This window comes from Entelurus aequoreus, linkage group LG09, assembly GCF_033978785.1.
Source record: "Entelurus aequoreus isolate RoL-2023_Sb linkage group LG09, RoL_Eaeq_v1.1, whole genome shotgun sequence".
Lineage (NCBI taxonomy): Eukaryota > Metazoa > Chordata > Actinopteri > Syngnathiformes > Syngnathidae > Entelurus > Entelurus aequoreus.
In genome coordinates, this window is record NC_084739.1 from 55870335 (window position 1) to 55892937 (window position 22603).

General features: G+C 37.7%; 1 protein-coding gene across 1 annotated transcript in view; it reads right to left on the bottom strand.

The window, feature by feature from the left end:
• Window positions 1-22603, bottom strand: part of rin2a (Ras and Rab interactor 2a) — an 80354-nt gene that overhangs the window by 21752 nt on the left and 35999 nt on the right. The window contains exons 6-8 of the mRNA XM_062058967.1: window positions 21386-21458; window positions 19278-19369; window positions 3844-5376 (exon numbers count right to left, since the gene is read on the bottom strand). Of these exons, the coding sequence (XP_061914951.1) occupies window positions 3844-5376; window positions 19278-19369; window positions 21386-21458 (1698 nt within the window). The remainder of the gene's footprint in view (window positions 1-3843; window positions 5377-19277; window positions 19370-21385; window positions 21459-22603) is intronic.

The following is a 22603-nucleotide window of genomic DNA, read 5'->3' on the forward strand; positions in this document are numbered from 1 at the left end:
TTGGAAAACCTTGTTACATTGTTTAATGCATCCAGCGGGGCATCACAACAAAATTAGGCATAATAATGTGTTAATTCCACGACTGTATATATCGGTATGGGTTGATATCAGAATCGGTAATTAAGAGTTGGACAATATCGGAAAATCGGATATCGGCAAAAAATCTCTAGTCTTTGTTGATGTGTTACTCTACACCAGGGGTGTCAAGCTCGTATTCAGTGAGGGCCACATCACAGTTATTGCTGCCATCGAGAGCGATTAAAAAAAAAAAACTGAACATATATGAAAATAAATGTAAAGTTGCAACATAATTTTATTTATATATTTAAGTACTTGTTTGTATTGAAGTTATTTTTTTAACATTTATTGTTTACATTGTAGAAAGAGAATACAGTCTACTGTACCAAGCCAAATTCCTTGTGTGTTAAACATACCAGGCCAATAAAGCTGATTGTCATTCTTAAAATGCAAGTTTTAAAGATATATATTTTTTCTGTCAAAATCAACTTCATTCAACAGGGAAGATGAATAGTTTTATTGAGGCTTTTATTGAGGCTTTTGCGGGCCACATAAAATGATGTAACGGGTGAGATTTGGGCTTTGAGTTTTACAAATGTGCTCTATACTATAAAATGAACAAATAACTATAAAAGGCCGAACAGTTTAGACCAGGGGTGGGCAATTAATTTTTACCGGGGGCCGCATGAGCAACTCGAGCACTGCTGGAGGGCCACATCGACAATATTTGAATTAAATTTTGCTCAATATTATTTTTGATATATACCGTAAGATAAATAATAATAATAATAATAATAATAATACTTTTATTTAACCTAACTTAACTTTATACCAAAAGCACTGCTTTGGAAATCATTTGTACCCCTTTCAGAGATCACATTTAGTTCCCCTTAAACATCCTCATGTTGCACAATGAAATGTAAGCATAGGATGAAAGTGTGCATTCCTGTAACTTTCTCTAGTAACAGCATTCCATGATTAATATAAATAAATTAACATTAATAATAAATGAGAGTAAAATAAGCACACGTATGACTGAGGAGTCATAGTGTAACTTTGTGTGGTGTTTTGAGTTGTCCGACTTTTTGTGTGGCCATAAACGCACCAGTGGTTTAGTGGTATGCGTGTTGGTGACAGATGACAAATTGGTTTTGGTCTGGTTTGTACAGCAGAAAATGACTAATTTTTCGAGATAGAAGTGTTTTACTCATGTTTTTGGTGTGGTTATGGCCGAATATAAACAGTTTTGCTCAATAAAGTGATCGATACAATTCCTGGCCTCGAAGCATCTCGATAGACGTTACAATAATTGAACGGTGTTCAATTGAACGGTGTTGACGAACACCGTTAGGGCCGCTTGTTGTCACTGTCACTCAAAGTTGCATTGCAAAATTACACAGAATAAATGTGTTTATTTTCTTTAGAATTCAGATGGGATTTGATTTGGTGCGCGGCATATATTTGCTGTGCGCAGAGGACGCTTGAGCAGTGCGCAATTGCGCAGGCGCGCACCTTAAAGGGAACGTTGCTTGGCAGTCCATATCTTGTTGAAAACACGGCATTCATCATCAATTTTTCTCTTTTTAGCGTCTCGGGTGTAAACCGTGCATCACTTGTCGCTGTGCACCTTCACTCACAGGTTACACACGGACATACGCCCATAAATAACACTTTTCAAAATAAAAGCAGCACAGTTGTATTGCGCGCACGACATAGATGTTTTTTCAACTTTATTTTGTAATTTGTGATTGCAGCTGTTCACATTCACTCACAATCACGCACGCGCATACGTCCACACGGAAGTAATACAAATAACGCTTTTCAAAACAAAAGCAGCACCGTTGCATTGCACACTCGACATAGATACTTTTTAAAATGTATTTTGTAATTCATGATTGGCCTCACGCGGGCCGGACAGGGACGCACAAAGGGCCGGATGTGGCCCGCGGGCCGCAGAATGCCCAGGTCTGGTTTAGACACTTGGTCAAAAGCTCTTCCGCCAGGTGCCAGAATGTGTATGCTTGTGATGGTGTTTGTGGAGTTTTTTTGTTTTTTTTTACTTTTAGCACAAGGCAGCTAACAATGCAGGTCATGTTTATTCATCTATTCTGTCTATAAAGCAATCTAAAAAACATCAAAGTTTTTACATACATGCTTTTAGTATATACAGTACGTAGTAACAGGCACAGCCATAATAATATGTAATATTTACCGTATTTTGCTCTTTTTAAGCATTACTAAAACTTCTTTACTGGGTGCATTGATTTCACAGACTGCAAAGTAATGAACGCTACTTCCATCAACAACTATCATTGAGAGACTTTAAAAGAGCCGACGATGACTACTTCAGGACAAATGAGGATCTAGCACTATCTTTTTGACCCTGAATATAAGGCGGATAGGTTTTAGTAGCTGGGTGCTAAGCAGATTCAGCTATAGTGAAAAACCAAACAATTATGTAGCACCAGTGCTAAGTACCAACCGTTTCATTGACAAAATAAGAACATAACAAAATAGTGACTTACAATGTACGCTCACACTGGGATCGTTGTATCTTTCAGCGCTGTACTTGTGCTACCTGTTTAACTGCCACATTCAATATAATCCTAATACTTCAGGTAAAAAATGCTTGCCGCGTTTTCATAATGTAATCGTCTATTAGTTGAGAGCCAGTATATCCACTGATTCAGTTAGTTAATTTTAAGCTGGTAGCGTGTGGAATTTCTCAGTTTCAAACTTTTCCAAACTCAAAAGTAATTCAGCAGCATTAACAGCTTACTTTTCAGCTCTCAATGGTAACATGAGGCACTGTATCACTACGCCAGATAAGTAGGTAATTTTTGTTAGCGCCTACAATAACAATGTTGCTATAGCTTGGTTAATATGCAGGTCACAGCATGCAAAAAAAACGTTAATTGTTTAAGAGGGTTTTATAGGTGAAATAGTAGAATTGTTAGCCGCCTCTGCTAGCAATTTATTTTTTTACTATTTAGAACACAGAAAATTAAAAGGCAGGTGTCTCACTTTAGGATTGTGGATGATAGACTGATCAATCACTTGATGATAAGGATTATTAATCACTTGTTCATAAGCACACAAGGTTAATCTTTTCTTGTATTTCAGTCAAGTCATGGGCTTAATTATGAATTAATTTGAGACTAACAGGTGTAGCCAAAAAAACAATGATCACTCCACTTTACAGTAAGGGCAGCATAAGTCTATTTAAGACGGTGCAGAGGGTAATTTCACCACACCTAGTGTGTGTATGACTATCAGTGGTACTTTAACTTTAACTTTATTAATAATAATCCCCTCGGCCATCAGGCAAATGAACAATAACTCCTAACAGTAGCTCCTTGAATTCCTTCTAAGTCTATCTGATAGCTCAGTTACAGCTCTTTTTATTACCAAATATGTGTTATATGTGTTTTATGTTGCACGATTGCACCAAGAAAAAATCCTAGTTTGTGAACCCGTTCTCAAACAATGGCAATAAAACTATTCTAATTCTTATTCTGATAAATAGGTTTGTGTTTTTCATACTTACCAATGTTTTCTGTTTCACTAATTTACTTGATATCACCTTTTCTAACATTCCACACTACAAAATAATGAAAGCATACAGTATATGATTCCTGCTGATATCGCATTGTATCACATCAATATCTGTATTGGCCAATACCTAAGGCTTCAATATTGGAAGTGAAAAAGTTGTTTCTTGGCACTCCTTGTAATTACAGTAGACACTTTACAATTTAGAGCTTTAAAATGTGAAGTCTTATGAAATAAAACTTAGCAAAATAAAATGTTTTTTTCCACACTTACCTATTTGTTCTTCAGGTATGAGGCTCTCAATAGGTAATCCCAGCTCTGAGCTCTGACGCAGGTAACTCTTCATTTGAGTGATAAACTGACGCAGAGTCTGAAGAAGCTCCAGACCAGAAGCAAAACTTTGCCAGGTCTGGGCGCCTGCGCCCTCACCCATGTAGCTCAAGTAGTCCTGCACCAAGGAGCCGAAGTAGGAGCCCTTATCTCTGGACAGTTCCACCACCCTACGTATGGCTCGCTTTTCCGGCGTCAACAGCGAGTTAAAAACGCCGCTCACCTTGCGTAGCTGACCTTGCAGTGCTTTCTGAAGGACCAAGGCGCTAGCACTGGGGCGCCGCCTTGTCCTGCACCCCGGTGGTATCATGGTCAGGTCCTGGTCTTGGTCCTGATCACTCTCCACACTGACACCATAGTCATGTTCGTCTTCGTCTTCATCCTCCTCCTCATCCTCATCTTCCTCCATGCTGGAGTAGAGAAGATGGGAGGAGGGGAGCGAAAGGGGAAGGTGGGCATTAAAATCAGCCACAGTGGGCGGACTGGGGTCGTGAAGAGGAGGTAGGAAGAAGGATAAAGAGGAATCAAGAGAATCCGAAGAATCCGTGGAAAGGCTCATGTCGCTCAGACGTTGGTGACGCTCATTGCATTCTTCTCCAGCCTCTCCTCCTGTTCCTCGCACCTCTGCTTGTTTACTTATAGTCATTGTGGAAGATTCCGGAAGACTGCTGCAGGGCTGGCTGTGATCTGCAGTGCCATTCTGCTGAGATAGTCTGGCTTTAAGAAGGGCCTTCTCAATAGTCTGCTCCTCGAGGGCCAAGTGGCATTGGACATCGTCCAGGGAGGAAAATGGTAAAGACTTGGGTCTACGAGGCGAGGAGGACAGGGAAGCTAAAGAGATAGGCAGCGAGGGTCTGGGGATTGAGATAGGAGAGCTGATGCTGAGTCTCTTAGGAGGAGATGATGAGGGGTTGATGCTCAGTGAAGAACCAAGACGGGATAAAAGGCTGCTGCCTCTGTCTTTCTCTTCCACCTTCTCTTTGGGAACATTAATCCAAGGAATTTTCTCCGGCATGCTGTGCTGCCAGATAGAAGTTGCTGATCGACGAGGTGGAGGCGGACGGGCTGGAGGCCACTGTGATTCTGGGATGACACCACTTTGCTTCTTTTGCGCTTGTAGTAGTATAGTGTTCGTGCCAAGGCTCTGTGGTTTGTTGTCACTGATGTTAGGGTTACAGCCTGCAGGAGAGTCACCACTAAAGCCACGTGTGTCGGTTCCTGGGCTAAGAGGGTCTTTACTCATACCAGGAAAAACAGAGTCAGGGGTCTGGTTGCTATCCGGCTGATGAACCTTAATGAAAAGAGGATTAATGAAGCAAAGAGCCCCATTAGACTGGCAGCACTCAAGCTCTGATGGGGTACGAGTTCGAAGCCGAGAGTGACCAGGAGCAGGTGCGACAGAGAGATGGAGTGAGCTAGGCTGAGGTGGTATGTCCAAATACTTCCTCTTGTTAAACCAATCAGTGTCCCAGAAACCTGTAACACAACAAGATATACATTAGATTACTTAGTATTACAGTTGTCATGCTTCAAATATTATGACTATACTACATCAATTATTTTTTTCTAAACTTAAATATATATCTGAGATCTGGGATCTGAGCCGAGGATGTCGTTGTGGCTTGTGCAGCCCTTTGAGACACCCGTGATTTAGGGCTATATAAATCAACTTTAAATGATTGATTGATGGATTTTGTACATATTTTTGTCTTAAATTAAGTCTTGTGTCTTACACTGTATGTGTTACAGTGCTTTCTTCCTTCCGATCTCTCCTGCGTTGCTCTTTTGTCTTTGTCTTGTCTTATCTTAACTTTTTGAAAGCCTCTCTTTTGCACTGTTCTCCGAAATTTAAAACATGGAATTGATAAACTGGTCCCTCAACTCAATTGACAAGGTCTTCTCGACGAGAAGCACAGGTATGAGGTAACCTGCTTGTCCTGATGGGACATTCGCTGCTGGATATATGAGGGACTCTTGGAAGAAATGGCAAGTCGTGAGCCTTGCAGTTATTTCCGTCGAAGACATTGAAGGTAGCTATCTATTTGGAACTCTGAATTATATCTATTTGGAACTGTGATGAAAGGTCATCTGTTGTTTAGATTGAGCGTTGCTCTGGTTTATTGACAAATTCGGAAGACAATGGCAGTTGTTGAAGGAGCCCAAAGGCTGTCCGTTACGATATATGAGTTGGGCAGAGCTGTGAAAACTCAGACTTTGGCAATTTCAAAATTGAATCGCAAATTGGATAACATCTCGGAGAAGCTTTCCAGGCTTCAAGGCCAAATTATGACCAATTTGAGAGCCAGAATGGGCTATTTGAGCCGACAAACCATTGGAATGTGTTTGCTTGCCTGACAAAAACAATCCTTATCTACAATTTGGCTCCCTCTGCAATGGCCTTGGCTGAGCCATGCTGTAAAAACCCCAGCAAGACCAGTTCAGCGGAAGATGCTCTGAAAAATCCCTCCCCCCTTTTTCAAAGACACCTGGGATGTTGACTCTGTTCTAAGAAGCCAAGTGGAGAGGCTTTCAGGCTTATAGACAAAACACGCACCAATGGATTACCATACACATACGTAAACTCACAAAAAAGCTGGGCAACAGCGCAGATTCTGGCTGTGCAGCATCTTCCCCCTCAACTTAAATCTTTCACTGCACGCCTTCATCCAAGATGCGCTCTCTTTAAATGTGGGCATTCCCTGCCAAATTTGGGCTTCTTTTGCATATTTGTTCCGTAATTTTTCAGGTAGCAAAGTCAGACTTTCATCACAAAAAATGTTTTTTGCAAGCACAGGTATTATATTTTGAAAAATGTAACTCAAGTGAAAATTAAAAACGTTCAACTGAATATGAATGTAGGTTGTGCTTAATTATTTTTATTGTTTTGCATGTTTGCCTATTATCCATCTTATCGTGCAATGATTACTGCTTTCTGCGCAGCCAGACACTCCCTCAGCATTTTTCTTTACACTTGCTCAGGTTGGAACACTGCGTTAAATTTGTGCCAAAAATTAAAACCAATCAGACAACTGGACAAAAGTATGCTCTGACTGGCTGTTTGGTCTCCAATTAGATCGCTTGTTAAATTAAGCATTAGTTCTCTGCTAATGGAGTCAGTAATGAATGAAGAACAATATATTGGAGCACTATGGCCACAGCTAAGTTTTTTATTGATCTAGTTGTCTGAAACAATTTTATAAAAATTATGAAGGTTATTTTATTTTATTTAAATGCATTCTGAAATAGTAAATAAATGGGATCAAAAGTCTGCTCTATTCTGCCTATAAAAGCCTTAAAAAAACTTCCAAACAACCCTAATAAGGTTTGTAGTAACAGGCACATTTTTAATATTTAATATTTACGTATTTTGATCATTTCAAGCATACGCGGCGCAATAATTTCAAAAACGCATCACAACGTTCGCTTTTTTTCAACTACATCACTGATTACTGCAGACTTTAAGAGAGCCAAAAACACTAGAGTGGATTAGATTTATTTATTTATAACCGCAGGTAAATTTGTCTCACAGTGAGAAATATTCATACAAAACAGTATAATAAACCTTCTACTTATTGTATAAGGTCTGCTGTCATTAGGATGCCGACTGCTAGGTTGCTCATATGTTCCCAATTAGATGAAGAATTAGTCATCATCCTCGCAAAGAAAAGGGAGGTGGAACCAAGCATTTTTTCGTGTCGTTCTCGCAACTTTGGGTTCTAAATTGACTGTCAGAGTGTACCAACTTGTCGGAATACGTCCTCGTCCTTCCACTATCCAGGTGAGAGGCATGATTTATGATCTTGAATAAAGTTTGACGAGCAAGGAAGCAGCTTATCAGTCGATCATGTCAACATTAGCACTCAAACTTGTGATCCCGGCGCCGCTATAGTTTGTCTGTGTTCGCTCTTATAATAATATCACTAATACTTTGTTAATATTCATGTCACGAAATGTAAATGGAGTGGTCTTAGTGGTTTCTGGATGGTTATTTAGAGGATTTTATTGGCAGAATAGAGGACCTCCCATTGGCACCGCTGTAAACAAACTTTTATTTACGTTTATTTACGAGTTAGAACGCATTAAAAAAAAAATCTGTCGTCATGTCTCTCATAATGATTGTGAACGGTAGGCAAATTTCAGGTAGGTAAAAAAGTGCAGTTCCCTTTAAGGATTAATAAAGTACTCCTGATTCTGATTAAGAACTTTTGACCTTACGCGCCTCTGCTGCTGGAATGAGTCCAGCGCTTCTGGAAGGTGAAACATTGTATTGCAGTAAAAGTTTGGATGCAGTGAACACCACACAAAAAAAATGATAAAATAAACTTCCAGAGAACTATCAAATCTAATCTGATCTGATTGCTTCAATTGAGACACCTGGAAACATTCATTGAAATGAAGGTAAAAGGACCATAATGGTATTCTCAATTTACTATCAAAAATCTGAATGAGAATTGTTCACCTGGCTTTGCCCCCACGTAGGTGAAAATAAATCTATTGCTTTTTGTTTTTTAATACCCATTTGTGATCTGAAAACATCAATGACCAAAACATACTAACCCTTCATTTGTTGACACATCCACAAATCTGCCATAAAGAATAAAAGGTTAAAAAAAAATACTACAACAGTTGACATAAACAGGCATTTTTTTAATAGAAATTATCCCTTTGGTTCGATCATTTTTTATCAACAAAAGCAGTTAACCATGTATGTCGACGTCTAAATTAAGTAAGCAATTTTATTAATAATAAAGTTAAACAGGTTACACTTAACCTCACTGTTATCGTCAATTCTCCACCTGAAAACGTGTATCAATATTTTATCATACAAAGACATATTTTGTTTTCTGCATACCTGAACTTTTATGTCATCTTCCTACTTTGTCTGTGTTAATGAGCATTGATGACTCCAAAGTTCAGCACAAATACCAATGTTTTCTACTAAGTGAGTCAATAAAAACTTAAAATAGATTCGAAATGCAGCTGCAAAAAAAAACAAAAAAACAACTGCTCTATTATTGCCTCACACGCGTTATAAGTTCAACTTGTAAAGTCGGGTAGTAGGAGGATACAGCAACAAAAGTAGCTGCTCTCTCCTAAGAGTAACAATACTCACTGTGATCATACAGCCTGATGACATGAAATGTTTAGTCCGCTTGAAAGCAGTTTATTGTGAAGACGCTGCAAAAGTATTTCCATGAAAGCTCAAACTCAAATGTCCTCAGCTGCAACTCCCACTCAGTATTTGTCTGACTCTCTAGGTTTTAGTAATGTGTGTTAGGCGGTCTCTTAGCACACTATCCCCGCCCCTCTCTATCCCTTTCAGCTGTTCTTTCTCTCTTTTTTCAGTAATAAACAGCCACCAACGCACCTCCCAACCCATTTTCCACTCCCACTCTACTCTTGTTTACACTTTTCTGCTGTGCTAAATGCATTACTTGTGCTTGTTGTTCACGTTGAATCATTGCACAATCAATTGCACAACAGTTTACACACTCATGATGGCCTGAATGTCTCATTCATGTTGGGCCCTTCATGAATTATTGGAATGGTTTTTGGCTTCAGAATGGAATTAAAACATAACAATTTATCCTAAATACATGTTTTGGTTGATTCTAGGGCTGTCCAATGATTACATGTTTACAATCAGATTCATCACAATTATAAATGGATCAATCATGATCAAACAACATTTTAATTTGTCTAAATTGTACCTATTTTCACTACATTCTATTTAGTGGTGTCCTCATTTGTTATGAATATTGAATATCAGTCAAGTCCTGCTTGTGCAAAGGTAGACAGCAAGTTAAAATACAGATGTCTTCCAATAAACACGAAAGGTTGGTCTTTTCTTGTATTTTAGTCAAGTCATTTACAAAAGGTAAACATGGTAGGCTATAGGCTACTAGGGAGTATCAAAGACTAAAGCACACAGGCTAGACAAATGTAGTAAGTAGGGGTGTCCCGATACAGCTTTTTCACTTCCGATACAACACCGATAATGGAGCCTTAAGTATTGGCAGATACTGATGATAATCTAATACGATATCAATAGGAATCATTTATATTTGTATTATTTTGCAGTGTGGAATGTTAGAAAAGGATTGATCAAGTAAAATTAGTCAAACAGATAGCAATGGTAGTTATGAAAAACACAAACCTTATGACAGACTTATGCTGTCTTTTAATTTAAAGTGTAGCGGTAGTTTGTTGTTTGGCAACACTTTACCTACTGGCAATCTGATTCTTCATTAAGTTCAGCTAATGACGTAAGTTTAAAAATACGGACATGTTTGTTACTGGATACTTTCTAATAGATTCTGCCTTGGAGACTTTGTATGTGTAAGTAATATGCAAATATAATTATTTGATACTTGTTTATATTGACAAATGTGCTGTTATAGACAGGACATTAGGCAGTTAATATTGTTCAATTAAAGACACGTATTACGTTTGTACGTATGTCTAGCTTCTGTGCTATTGTATGTGTAGCTGTTGTGTAGATGCTAGCTCCTATTAGCCTATAGCCTACTATGTTTATATTTCGTAAATAACTTGACTGAAATACAAGACCTTGTTTTGTGTATTTGCGATCTGCATAAGTCCCGAAAATTGGAAATCAAACCGTGGAAGCATGGCGGAGATATTTATGAAACAATCTTGCTTTCCTTCATACTTTCTCAAAACGAGATGTTTGGAAGACGTCTAATTTGTGACGTCAGCAGATATCTTCATATTTGGTAGACATATACCCGAACAGCTTTGCACCAGTCCAATGTTGTAGTCAATAAGCTCCTTCTTTTTCTCTATCCTCTTGTTGTGAAACGCTATGTGTTTATACGTTAAGTTAACACTGCAATGGCATACTACTTACAAATACAAAGTCTCCAAAATTGAAGCGTATTAGAAAGTATCAAGTAACAAACGTGTCTGCATCATTCAACTTACTGGGTCATAAGCTTAACCTAATTAATTATTGTGACTAAGGTTGTCCCAATACCTATATTTTAGTACCAGTACCTGTAAAAAGAAGTATTTAAATACTTTGATACTTTTCAAAATAAAGGGCACCACAAAAAAAGTCATAATTTGCTTTGTTTTAACAGAAAATCTTTTGAAACACTTAAAATATGTTTCTTATTGCAATTAAAGAAGAATTGTAACATTTAATAAGATAGTAAACATACTAAACGACTTTCTTAAAGGGAAACCGCTTTTTCATTATGAAAGACATGATGACGGATGATTTTGGATGATTTTGTTATTCTTAAGCATTTTAACTTGCAAATAAACTTAAACAAAAGTCAGCTTTCAGCAAAACTAATGGGAGGTCCTCTATTCCGCACATCAAATCCAACAAAAACCAACATCCAAAAAGCGCCAACAAGACTCCATTTACATTTCGTGACTTGAATATTAACCAAGTATTAGTGATATTGTTATTGTAAGCACAAACTCAGGAGAACTATTTATAGCAGCGCTGTGATCACTACCGTGTGTCCCTATGTTTGCATCATCGAGTGGTCTGCTGCATTCTTCCTTCCCTGCTCCCTGGAAGTTCATAACAGGATATTGTTTATTAGGGCTGTGAATCTTTGGGCACCACACGATTCAATTCGATTCTTGATTCCAAAACAATTCTCCATTCAAAATACTTTTTTAGTAACATTGGGTGCCAGTTCTTTGATTAACTACATTTCTCTATCAAATAGATAAACAGCTCTGATAAATTACTTAAGAGAAAATTGGTTTTGTTTAGTAAAATTATACCCAAACATTTAATAAAGTCAAATACAAATAAGGCAACAAGAGAAGTATCCCACTCTTTTCTTTTCTAAAGTAAATATGTACAGCAGATATGGGCACATCCACCAACAATATGATTTGCCTGATTGACTCGACAGGACAAATTAGAAAAAAAAATCAATTAAGAAACGTTGCAAATAGGTTAAAGTTAAAGTTAAAATACCCATGATTGTCACACACACACTAGGTGTGGTGAAATTTGTCCTCTGCATTTGAACCATCCCCTTGTTCACCCCCTGGGAGATGAGGGGAGCAGTGAGCAGCAGCAGTGCCGCGCCCGGGAATCATTTTTGGTGATTTAACCCCCAATTCCAACCCTTGATGCTGAGTGCCAAGCAGGGAGGTAATGGGTCCCATTTTTATAGTCTTTGGTATGACTCTGCCGGGGTTAGAACTCACAACCTACCGATCTCAGGGCAGATACTCTAACCACTAAGCCACTGAGTAATAATACGAATAATAATTAACGAGTAATAATAAGAATCATGATTCATTCGAAAATCTGTTTTTTTTTTGACACCCCTCTTGTTTATTATTCTAATCAGTCTCAAACATATTGTACACCATAATAATAGAATAATGTAATTTACATGCCTCTGTAATTCCTCAGAACTACGATATACGTTGCAGGTACAAGTGTTTAGAACGGTGGCTCATGAGTCGTAACTTGACACCACATAAGATTCTCTTTCTCTTCAACACAATTCTGGGTTTACACACACCTGCGTACGTACGTCACAGCTGCAGACTGACACAAAGCGCACCATTGTCTCGCCTCATCTAAAAGAAGACCTTTCATTGACGGAGAAAAGAGATGAAAACTTCCACTTTTTCAAAGTCAAAAGCCAGATTAAAGTGAGGCTGCGATGGCTTCATGATGTGTGACGTTGGACACTTTAAGAGGAAGGAAGTCTGGCTGAGTTAGTGCTGAGTCATCGTATAAAAAAGTCTGGATGGACAGAAAGGTCAGTCGTGTTAAGATGTCGCACACAGACGTCTTTAACTGCAGCCAACTACATTCGTAATAATCATTTCATTTTTGACACGCCAAATACATCAGCAAGGTAAACAGCCTGTTCTTACATTCTTTTATATAACCAATTAGTATCTCACACACAAACACCTTTACTATGTTTATGTACATTAAAACACTAATTACAGCGTCAATTACTTTTAAATTATACATAAACACCTCAGTTACACCATATCTCGATCATTCTTCTTGCACGAACACTGGAACCCGTTAAGTTTGGTCTAGTTTATGTCGACATGTGTTGTAGTATTGTCCATCCATTTTCTACCGCTTGTCCCTTTTGGGGTCGCGGGGGGGTGCTGGAGTCTATCTCAGCTGCATTCGGGAGGAAGGCAGAGTACACCCTCCTCATCACAGGGCCAACACAGATAGACAGACAACATTCACACTCACATTCACACACAAGGGCCAATTTAGTGTTGCCAATCAACCTATCCCCAGGTGCATGATTTTAGAGCCAGAGTACCCGGAGGGAACCCACGCAGTCACTTAACTTCATAATTATCAGCAATCAGATTTTTTTTTAAAACAACAGAAGCATAATTTGTGTCTTATTATATAACATGCACAGATGAAGAGGTACAGTGATGAAGGAGAATTGGATTACATTTACATGTAATCCAATTCATTACTAATCCAATTCATTACAATTCATCCAGTTACTTTGTTGTGGAAAGTTTGTTTTCAAGTCAATCAAAGCAAACATTCAGAATTTATTTAATCAGCTCTATAAAAGCAACATTTTCTTTTGCCATCCATTCAGGAATTGATGGTTGGCTTTAAAAAATTATGTCTCTGAATATTACTACAACCACAAGAACCGAAGTAGATTAATTCAAACAATAACAACTGCATGTAGAAAGGTATGTTATCCATTCGACCAGCTGCTTTCTACCAGTAATAGTTAGCTATCAGCATACTGTAGCCTTCTCTTGTTGAAATAGTCACACTAAGGCTAAATGAGCCAAAATTAGTGATTGGCTTCGAATTATCTGTACTACAGAGTACTGATTCTCGTACATTCAAACGGTACCATATTATGATACTCTTGTTGCATGCATACTCGGCACCGGCTCAAACAATTGGTGAGCAAATAGACTTATTCGTAGCAGACTGCCTCTAAGTAACGTTACAACTTTTCATGGCAACTTTTCAAAATGTGCTAGCTCAATGCTAATTTACCTTGGATATGCAATATACATGCTACTGATTAGCATTAGTGATTTTACATGGCAATTCCAACATCTACAATTTTTATAATAAAAACAAACACTATAAAGTATAATACACAGATAATATATTCTGTATTATCAGAACCACCAACTGCCTTAAGCTGAATATATTGGTGTCAATTAGAATTGTCGCCAAAATGTATTTCGATACTTTGATTCTTTTCAAAATGCATGCATATTCGAAATAAACGGAAACGGAACTGAATTGAAAATAAAGGGGACCACAAAAAATGTCATATTGGCTCCATTTTAACACAAAATCCTACGATTTATTGCTCTCAAAGAAGTTTTAAAGGTTAAAATTTAAAGGTATTATATACATTGAGGATTTTCTTTTTGCACTCCAAAAACTATTTATCATTTTATGTTACATATCGCCTTTCATAATCTAGGGTTGTGTTGAAATAGAATAGAAAGCTTTATTGATATTGTATTACATTTTAAATACTAAAAACAAAACTATGGCTAACAGTACACAAATAAGACATGTAGGATGTGAAACACACATTGTTAAAGATAAAACATAAATTGTAGGATTTGTTACAAAATTCAGTCATTTCAATTGCATTAAGGGACAAGCAGTAGAAAATGGATGGATGGATAGTTTGCGCTATGTTGGCGGTTTGGACTACGCTAATAATTGACAACAAGCCAACCAGCTGTGTGCGCGTGTACGTATCTGTATGTGCACAGCAGGGGAGCTAGTTAACTATATTTACCAGTCGATCTGACTGCTTGTTATTTGTTTGTTTAGCTAAGTTTGGAGCAAAGATTGTAATACTTCAACCTTGCCACCTTTGGTGAGGCATGTTTTAAATCAGCGCTTGCAGCGCAGTGCTTCCATGTTTAAAGCGTCATCTTCATTTATAGTTTTGAAGCACAAATACCTCCATATTGCACTTCACGCAAACTCTTTATTAACTAATAGAATTGCTGTTTCTTGCCATTCTTCCTCTCCTCACTGTTTCTTCTTGTATGCGCTCTTGGCTCTGTGTGTGCGTGCTGACACACTCAACATCATGCGCCTCGGCTCTGTACGTCACTGCCACACGGCAGCAAGTGGATGCAAATAAAAGTATTTTTCAAAGGCAATATAGTATTGTTTTTAATTCTTTAGTACCAAGGTACTTTATTAGTACCGGTACACCGTACAACCCTAGTGTCTATACTGTATTTTTAACTGTATTCTATTTTAACTGTTTTATTGTCCTCTTTTTTCTGCTGCTGTATAAATGCCAACATTTCCCCACAAGGAAAAAAAAATCTGAATACAGTAGAATGTACTACAAATTACAACAGTAGTTTTATGAATTAATAGTGTACAACATTTGCCTCAGAATGCAACCGCGGTCCACTATGAAGTTGCTTTTACGTTGGTGGTTGGATATTCACCTTCGTAGTTACAGGAGCAGTTCACCTTCACTGTACCATGACTGATGGTTTTAGCGGAGCTCACACGAGAAGTACTGCTCTGAACGCTGGTTGTTTATACTTTGTAGACCAAACCTCTGAAGGAGTTTGAGCTGCTTCCCCGTCTGACTTTATCAGCAGCTTCTCCATATACGAATGGATAAATGTCCACCGATTTTGCTGGCACAAAAGCTGGCTCCTTCTTCTTCAGTATGGTGCAGAACTGCCTTGCCATTTCAGCCACACAGTCAGTCAGGATATTGATTATTTCTTCAATTCAATGAATATCAGCCACTTCTTCTCAGCACTATCCTTTACACTCACTTTCTCCGTTCCAATAGTTGGAAAACAAGTTACGTCGATCTTTGGCTATAAGCCAATGCTAGAGAGTAAAACCGGATGTTTTGGGGGGGATCATTTGACATTTACCATGCAATCCAAAATGGGGGAGGCTCCCAACTCAAATGTATGCTCGCAACTAATAGCGTAACAAAATGCAAAGAGACAGCTGGTATCTTAAAATACAAATACAACAAATTGAGGTAACGGTAAGTTGAGGTACCACTGTACAATACTTACAGTATAAACTGTGTAGGACGCTACAAAAGACAAGACTGGCACATACACCTAATGGCAAAGACTACTTTCTGACTATGGCAACCTAAAACTAGGGATGGGTACCAAATCTGGTACTTTTAAAAAGGTACCAACTGAAGTCTGTCGGTACTCCCGGGTCCCAATTTAACTGAAAAGCACTGGGAAACAAACACTTACGAGTGGACTTTGGCGGACTACCTCTCCGTAATGTTGAAATGTTCTATGCCAACAAAGCAAGCATGCTTGATAAAAGCTCTCAGAAGTAAAACTTAACATTTCAAAATGCTCTAGATCGATGCTAATTTACATTGGATTTGCCATAGACATGCTACATATTAGCATTAGCAACTTTACATGGTGTAGACGGGAAAGTTCTTCTTTAGATGCAGCATTGTTTTATTATATATTACTGTTTTTGACAATGTTTACTTTTGTATGCACAATAAATAAACAAAATCATTGGAGCAATGTTCTCGGACTCTAGTATTTGGCTTGTTAGTTTCCCATTGCAGGCGAGCGATGATGGTCGTGGTTGAGGGAAGAGTTGTATGATGAGGGATGCTAGAAAATGTTGCAATGATCAGCCTTAATGCATTGTTGCAGCTCGATGATTTTTGTGCATATAATGCAACGCGCATTTGCGAGACAAGCGGGAGTCACCATGCGAGAGCGGTGGGATGTGAGGTTGAAGAGAGAGAGGCGGAGGCATGCTGGCGTGTTCAGGGTGTTAAAATGTCTGTTGGTCATATTAATACTTTTTTTTTTTAAATAATATTTTCGCAATCCACCGGTAGGGTTCCAAAGATCGACTAGTCGATCGAGATCGACGGGTTGGTGAACCCTGTACTAGATAGTACACTAGGGCTGGGCAATACGAACCAAAACTCATATCCCGATATATTTTGGCTGAATATCGATTCAGGATATAAATAACGATATTTAGTGAGTTTAGACAAAATCAAACCAAAATTAGGGTGTCAAGTTGTTTTAGTAAAGCAAATACTTGGTAACACTTTAGTATGGGGAACACATATTCACCATTAATTAGTTGCTTATTAACATGCAAATTAGTAACATATTGGCTCTTAATTAGTCATTATAAAGTACTTATTAATGCCTTATTCTGAATGGCTTTATTATACAACCAGTAAGCCATTAACTAAGAGTCTTCCCTCAATAACCTCAGAATTATTGCTTATTAGTAACCCTAACCCTAACCCTAATCCCAACCCTTATATATTCCCCTGGTGTCCAAATAACTCTAAATTAAATCTTTGTTACTTTAATAAGCAACTAATTAATGGTGAATATGTTCCCCATACTAAAGTGTTACCAAATACTTTTATAAAAATGTCATGTTTCGAAATATTAAAAAAGCCTTGAAAATAGTATAAGAATAATAGCACATAATCTTCAATTTTCTTTTAAACAAACCTTTATCTATGCTCAAATCCTCAGCTAACAACAAAAACACCAAAGAAAAAAATATAAAATAAAGTCCACGATTTAAGAGGACATTTTAAACATCAACAACAACTTGAAAATATTTGTGTTCCATATCTGTATTTTGGTGCCTCCTGCTGGCGTAGTCTCCCCCAGTGCATTTTTTCTGTTTCAGTTGCCATGGTGCCTAAGGGAAGGCGGGAGTGACGAGCCCAGCTGTGGCCAATTTACCTCCTATTTAGTCTCCCTTCACGCACCTGTTTGGGGCGGGATCTTTCCACGTAGTCCCGACTCGTGACTCCACGCCTATTCAACTTGCTTTCAATCCTTTTTTTATACTCCTATGCTTTTTTCCAGTTTGTTAGTTTAGTATTTGAGTGCTCAGTCCTTCCGTTTTTTCCCTTGTGGTCTTCTTTTGTTTGATCCTTCTTTTTATTTGTACTTTTTTCGTGTCACTGGCTGTTTCCCGTTTTTGTTTTCCTCTACAAGCCTAGCGTAGTTTGCAGGCTTTTATGATCCTGGCCCTTCCTGCCTGGATCCTCTCCTTGTGTTATTTGTCTTTTTTTTATTTTTTTATTAAAATAACTTTTTTGTATATCTGCCTCTCTGGTATTTTTTGGGATCTCCTTTGGCGTGGAGGAGGCGGGACACAGGAGTCGGGACACAGCACCCAGCGCAGATTGAATGAGCAAAGACATTAAGGATTATATATATCAGTATTGCGGCATTGTCTCAAATATAAAACTCTCTCTAAAATATGCTGGTATAACTCGTAATACCGGTATACCACCCAGCCGTACAGTAAAGTACTTACAAATGAGACACAGAAGAGTAAGAAAACAAAATAACAACTGGACAGCACAGCTCGTATACAGCTCGAACAATATACAGACGCACACAAAAGTACAAAAAAATTATACAGTCGAGTACCAGTTTCGATTCCAAAGTACCCTATCGATTCAAATGTGATAAAGTACACATTTCTACCTAGGCACAAGACATTGAAACAATGTTAATTATACATACATGTCCTTTAAAATTGCACTTGAAACAACATTGCAAAAAAGTTGTATTTATAAATTGAGAAAATGTTGATGTCCAACGTTGGATCCACGTTTTTGGTTGGGAAATGACCAAATTTCAAAGGTCTAATTAACGTCTCAACCTGACATTGAATAAACGTCGTCAAAAGGCAGGTTGTTTCAACGTATTTGTGTTGTAAAATATCGGTTGGGAAATGACCAAAATTCAATGGTCAAATCAACGTCAGAACCCGACATTGATTAAACATTGTCAAAGAGCATGTTGTTTCAACGTTATGTTTGAGTTGTTCAACGAAAGGACCTAAATCAACAAGTTCTCAATGTTGTTTTAATGTCTTGTGCCTGCTGGGAAAGGTTGTTGTAGCTGGGAAGCAAGGATCCTAAAGAGCCAAACTATCTGATCTGTGCCTGAAAGTCTATTGTCCCTGAGGGGGGAGTCATTTAGTGGTGGCATTCTAGTAAATAATGTCAGCATGTGGGAAAACTGTTTGAAAAAGTAATGTCTCCAGGGAAATAGATGGGGTTTTTTCAACACACCATGAAAGAGTAGTGTTTAGCCGCACATCAAGATTAATATTATGCACAAATAGAGGAAAACTATATATTAACAAACATAATTTATTATCACCTATTCTCAGTTTTGGTTATGTTGACAGATGCTTATGTCGACCCAAATGTGTTCCACTGTATTAAGTGTAATGTTTTCAAAACAATATAAAAACAAGCATGCTGTCTTCAGATTTGACTTTGATGTTGCAATGCATACAGCACTTATTATTTACACTCTTGACATATAAAAATGAAACAAACACAAACCTGCTCCAAGTTTTGCCAGCTCTGCAAGCTCAGCAGATGTTTTGGCCAAAGCGATGGCCTCTGGGAGCTTCAGGGTGAAGGGAAGCACATCCCTGAGAAAAGCAGCAAAGGCACAATAAAAACTGGGAGAACTGAAATATAGAAATGTCAAAGTTTAAAGATGAAGTTGTTTCAATGCTGTTGGAATGAAGGTTACATTGTTTTGGTTTCATTCAGCTCTCTAAGTTTGTTTTCTTTTACATGTATTTCTTACTTTCTTTAAAGGGGAACTGCACTTTTTGGGGGGGAATTTTGCCTATTGTTCAAAACCATTGTGAAAGACATGATGACGAATGTATTTTTTTTAATGCATTCTAAATATTGAAAAAACGTAAATAAAAGTCTGCTTACAGCGGAGCCAGGGAGTTCCACTATTTCACCCATAAAATCCAATAAATTACCATTCAAAAACCGCCAACAATACTCCATTCACATTTCGTGATTTGAATATTAACCGAGTATTAGCGATAGTGTCATTATAAGCGCTAACCCAGATAAACTATTTATAGTGGCGCTGTGATCATGTCCGTGTGTCCCTATGTTTACATCGTTGAGTGGTCTGCAGCTTACTCACTTCCTTGTTTATTGTACATCATAAATCATGCATTTCACCTGGATAGAAGAAGTCTGAGTAGGTATTCCAACAAGTTGGTACACTTTGACAGCCATTTAGGACCCGAAAATGGCCAGGAAAACAATGATCATGACAAGTAAAATTTCAAGTAAAAAGTATCAGCCTGGTACCAACTATCAGTATCGCCCACCATTAGAATGGAAGTTAACTTCAGCCTGGTTAACATCACTGGGGTCTAGGCACCAACTTGTGGTGAGTCAAGGCAAAGGAAAAGTGAAGTTACAGACAAATCTTTTGTACACATACAGATTGTTGCACAAAATCGCGGATCCTCTACGGTCGAACTTTAGCAAAAGTAATGTGTTAAAAACAGCCAATCGAAGGTTGCTGCATCCCACAGAGTTGAACACACGTATTGTTTTTACACACAAAAATCGAAACACATACTGCAACACAGACAGACATAATTTTTGTTTACACACACAAATCTAAACACAGACACACAAATTAGAACACGAACACGCAGATCTGACTACTCACACAGTTGAGATACTAATTTGCAAATTGTTTTCCTACAATAAATACGTTTTTACAGCAAACTTTCACAATGAAAGATGGACAATACATGTTTTTATGGATTCTTTTCAAAAACACCCATTAAAAGAATTTGAATAATAAATGTTGGATATGTAATATTACATTACAAATGATCTGTGTGTAGATATATACGTGATAGAGATGAACATTTTACGTAAGTTTGGTAAAATAACCATCAGTAAATGTATTAATTAGTGACGCGAATCCTTCAACAACTCACGGTTCAGTTTGATTCCGATTCTTAAGGGTGACAATTCGATTTCAAAATAGAATAAACACCATTATCGCGTCAAATAAATTCTCGCTACAAAATCAAAACTCTTTTGTTGAGGTGTCTGAATCTGATATTGCATGTTTAGCTATTCCTGCAGTGATAATACTTGTAAGAAATGTAGTTTTTTTGCCGCCATGAACTTTAAGCGGCTCACCAATGTGTACTTAGCTGCGCTAGTTTTTACAGTGTCTCAACAATAAAACAATGGATTGATTGAAAAAAAATAAAAAATAAAAAAAATGTAATGGTCAATTAGTAACGCATAAACATTTGCCTTTAGGGAAGACGGGCCTGACTGTTTTTTTCCTTCATGCTGAAACATTACTGACATCTAAAGTTAGATCGCTAATGTTAACAGTAAGCGTGGAGATGGCTTAAAAAACATATTTTAAATATCTATTCTTGAAAGATGTAAAAAATAAGAATAAACTGTTTTTTCGGCACCCGTACTATTCATTGTTTTTTGTTTTTTTATATTATTTTTAAAGGGATGGGAAAGTCTCAGTTTGAACGTACTGAACTCATGTTTACATGCCAATATCTATATTTTTGTGTGGAACAAATAATGCTGACTGAAATAGTCGTGACATACTCTGTGTGGATGTAGCCTGGAGATGGACTTACCTGCTGATGCAGTAGAAAGCCACAAGGCGAAATAGGTCTGCAAAGCTCAGGCCTGATCCTTCCAAAGAGAAAGCTGCAAAAGAACAATATCACAGCTTAACAAATATGTTTTTAATTAGTTTGATTCTACAGGTGTTCAACTAGACGGAATTCACAAGCTCGATCATGTTTTGTACCCGAGATCTGTACTGCAAATGACAATGACAATGACAGCAAACCAAATCAAATAAAAGCTCAGTTCAGGACAGTTGGTTCACAAGTGCAAGTTAAGTAGGGATGGGAATCAAAACCGATTCTTGTTTAGAACCTTTAACGATTCCTATGGGACAACATGTGTAGTGACGTCAGAAAGCAACACGGCGCCAATGCCGCGAAAACACTCCAAAGTTTGGCTACATTTAACAAGAAAAGATTGCAACAGCTCTACTTATAATAACTGCAATGTTGCTATTTTATCAAGAGAAGGACATACGAGCAATATGCTGAAACATTTGAACTCACGGCATGCATCATCTTGCGTAAATACAATAGGTGCTAACTAACATTGCCTATCATGTTAGCGTTATTACCTGTTAAATTGAAATGATTGCCTTCTCATTTAGATGACCATGACGAGAGACAGATTCTGACTGGCAGTGGGCAGTAAGTACTCGCTTCAGGTGACGTCTACGGTACTTCTCTTCTTTCACCGCGACGACGAAATTCACCGAGCAGTGACTAAGTTGATGGTCAAAAGCTTGCACCCATTTGCCACAGTGCTCCTGACTTTCGGTAGGTAAATGTTCAATTGTAGTCACAGAAAAGTTGTATGTTTTTCTCCAATCACATGTTCAGTCATTTACATTATACAGGTGAAACTCAAAAAATGTGAATATCGTGTAAAAGGCCATTCATGTCAGCAATTCAACTTTATATGTGAAACTAATATCATTTTAACTCATTATACATACAAAGTCAGATATATCAAGCCTTTATTTTTTGTAATTTTGATCATCATGGCTTACAGTTTTTGAAAACCTAATTTTTTGATATGTTCAATTTAAAGTTTTCATAAGCTGTAAGCCATAATCATCAAAATTATATTTAAAAAAACTTAAAATATAGTGGGTTGCATGTTATGAGCTTAGTTTTACCTTGTAAATCTAAAACCTTGGCACAACATTCAGATTTTTTGTCTTCACCAATATATTTTCAGGGAGATGACAGAGATTCTTAAGT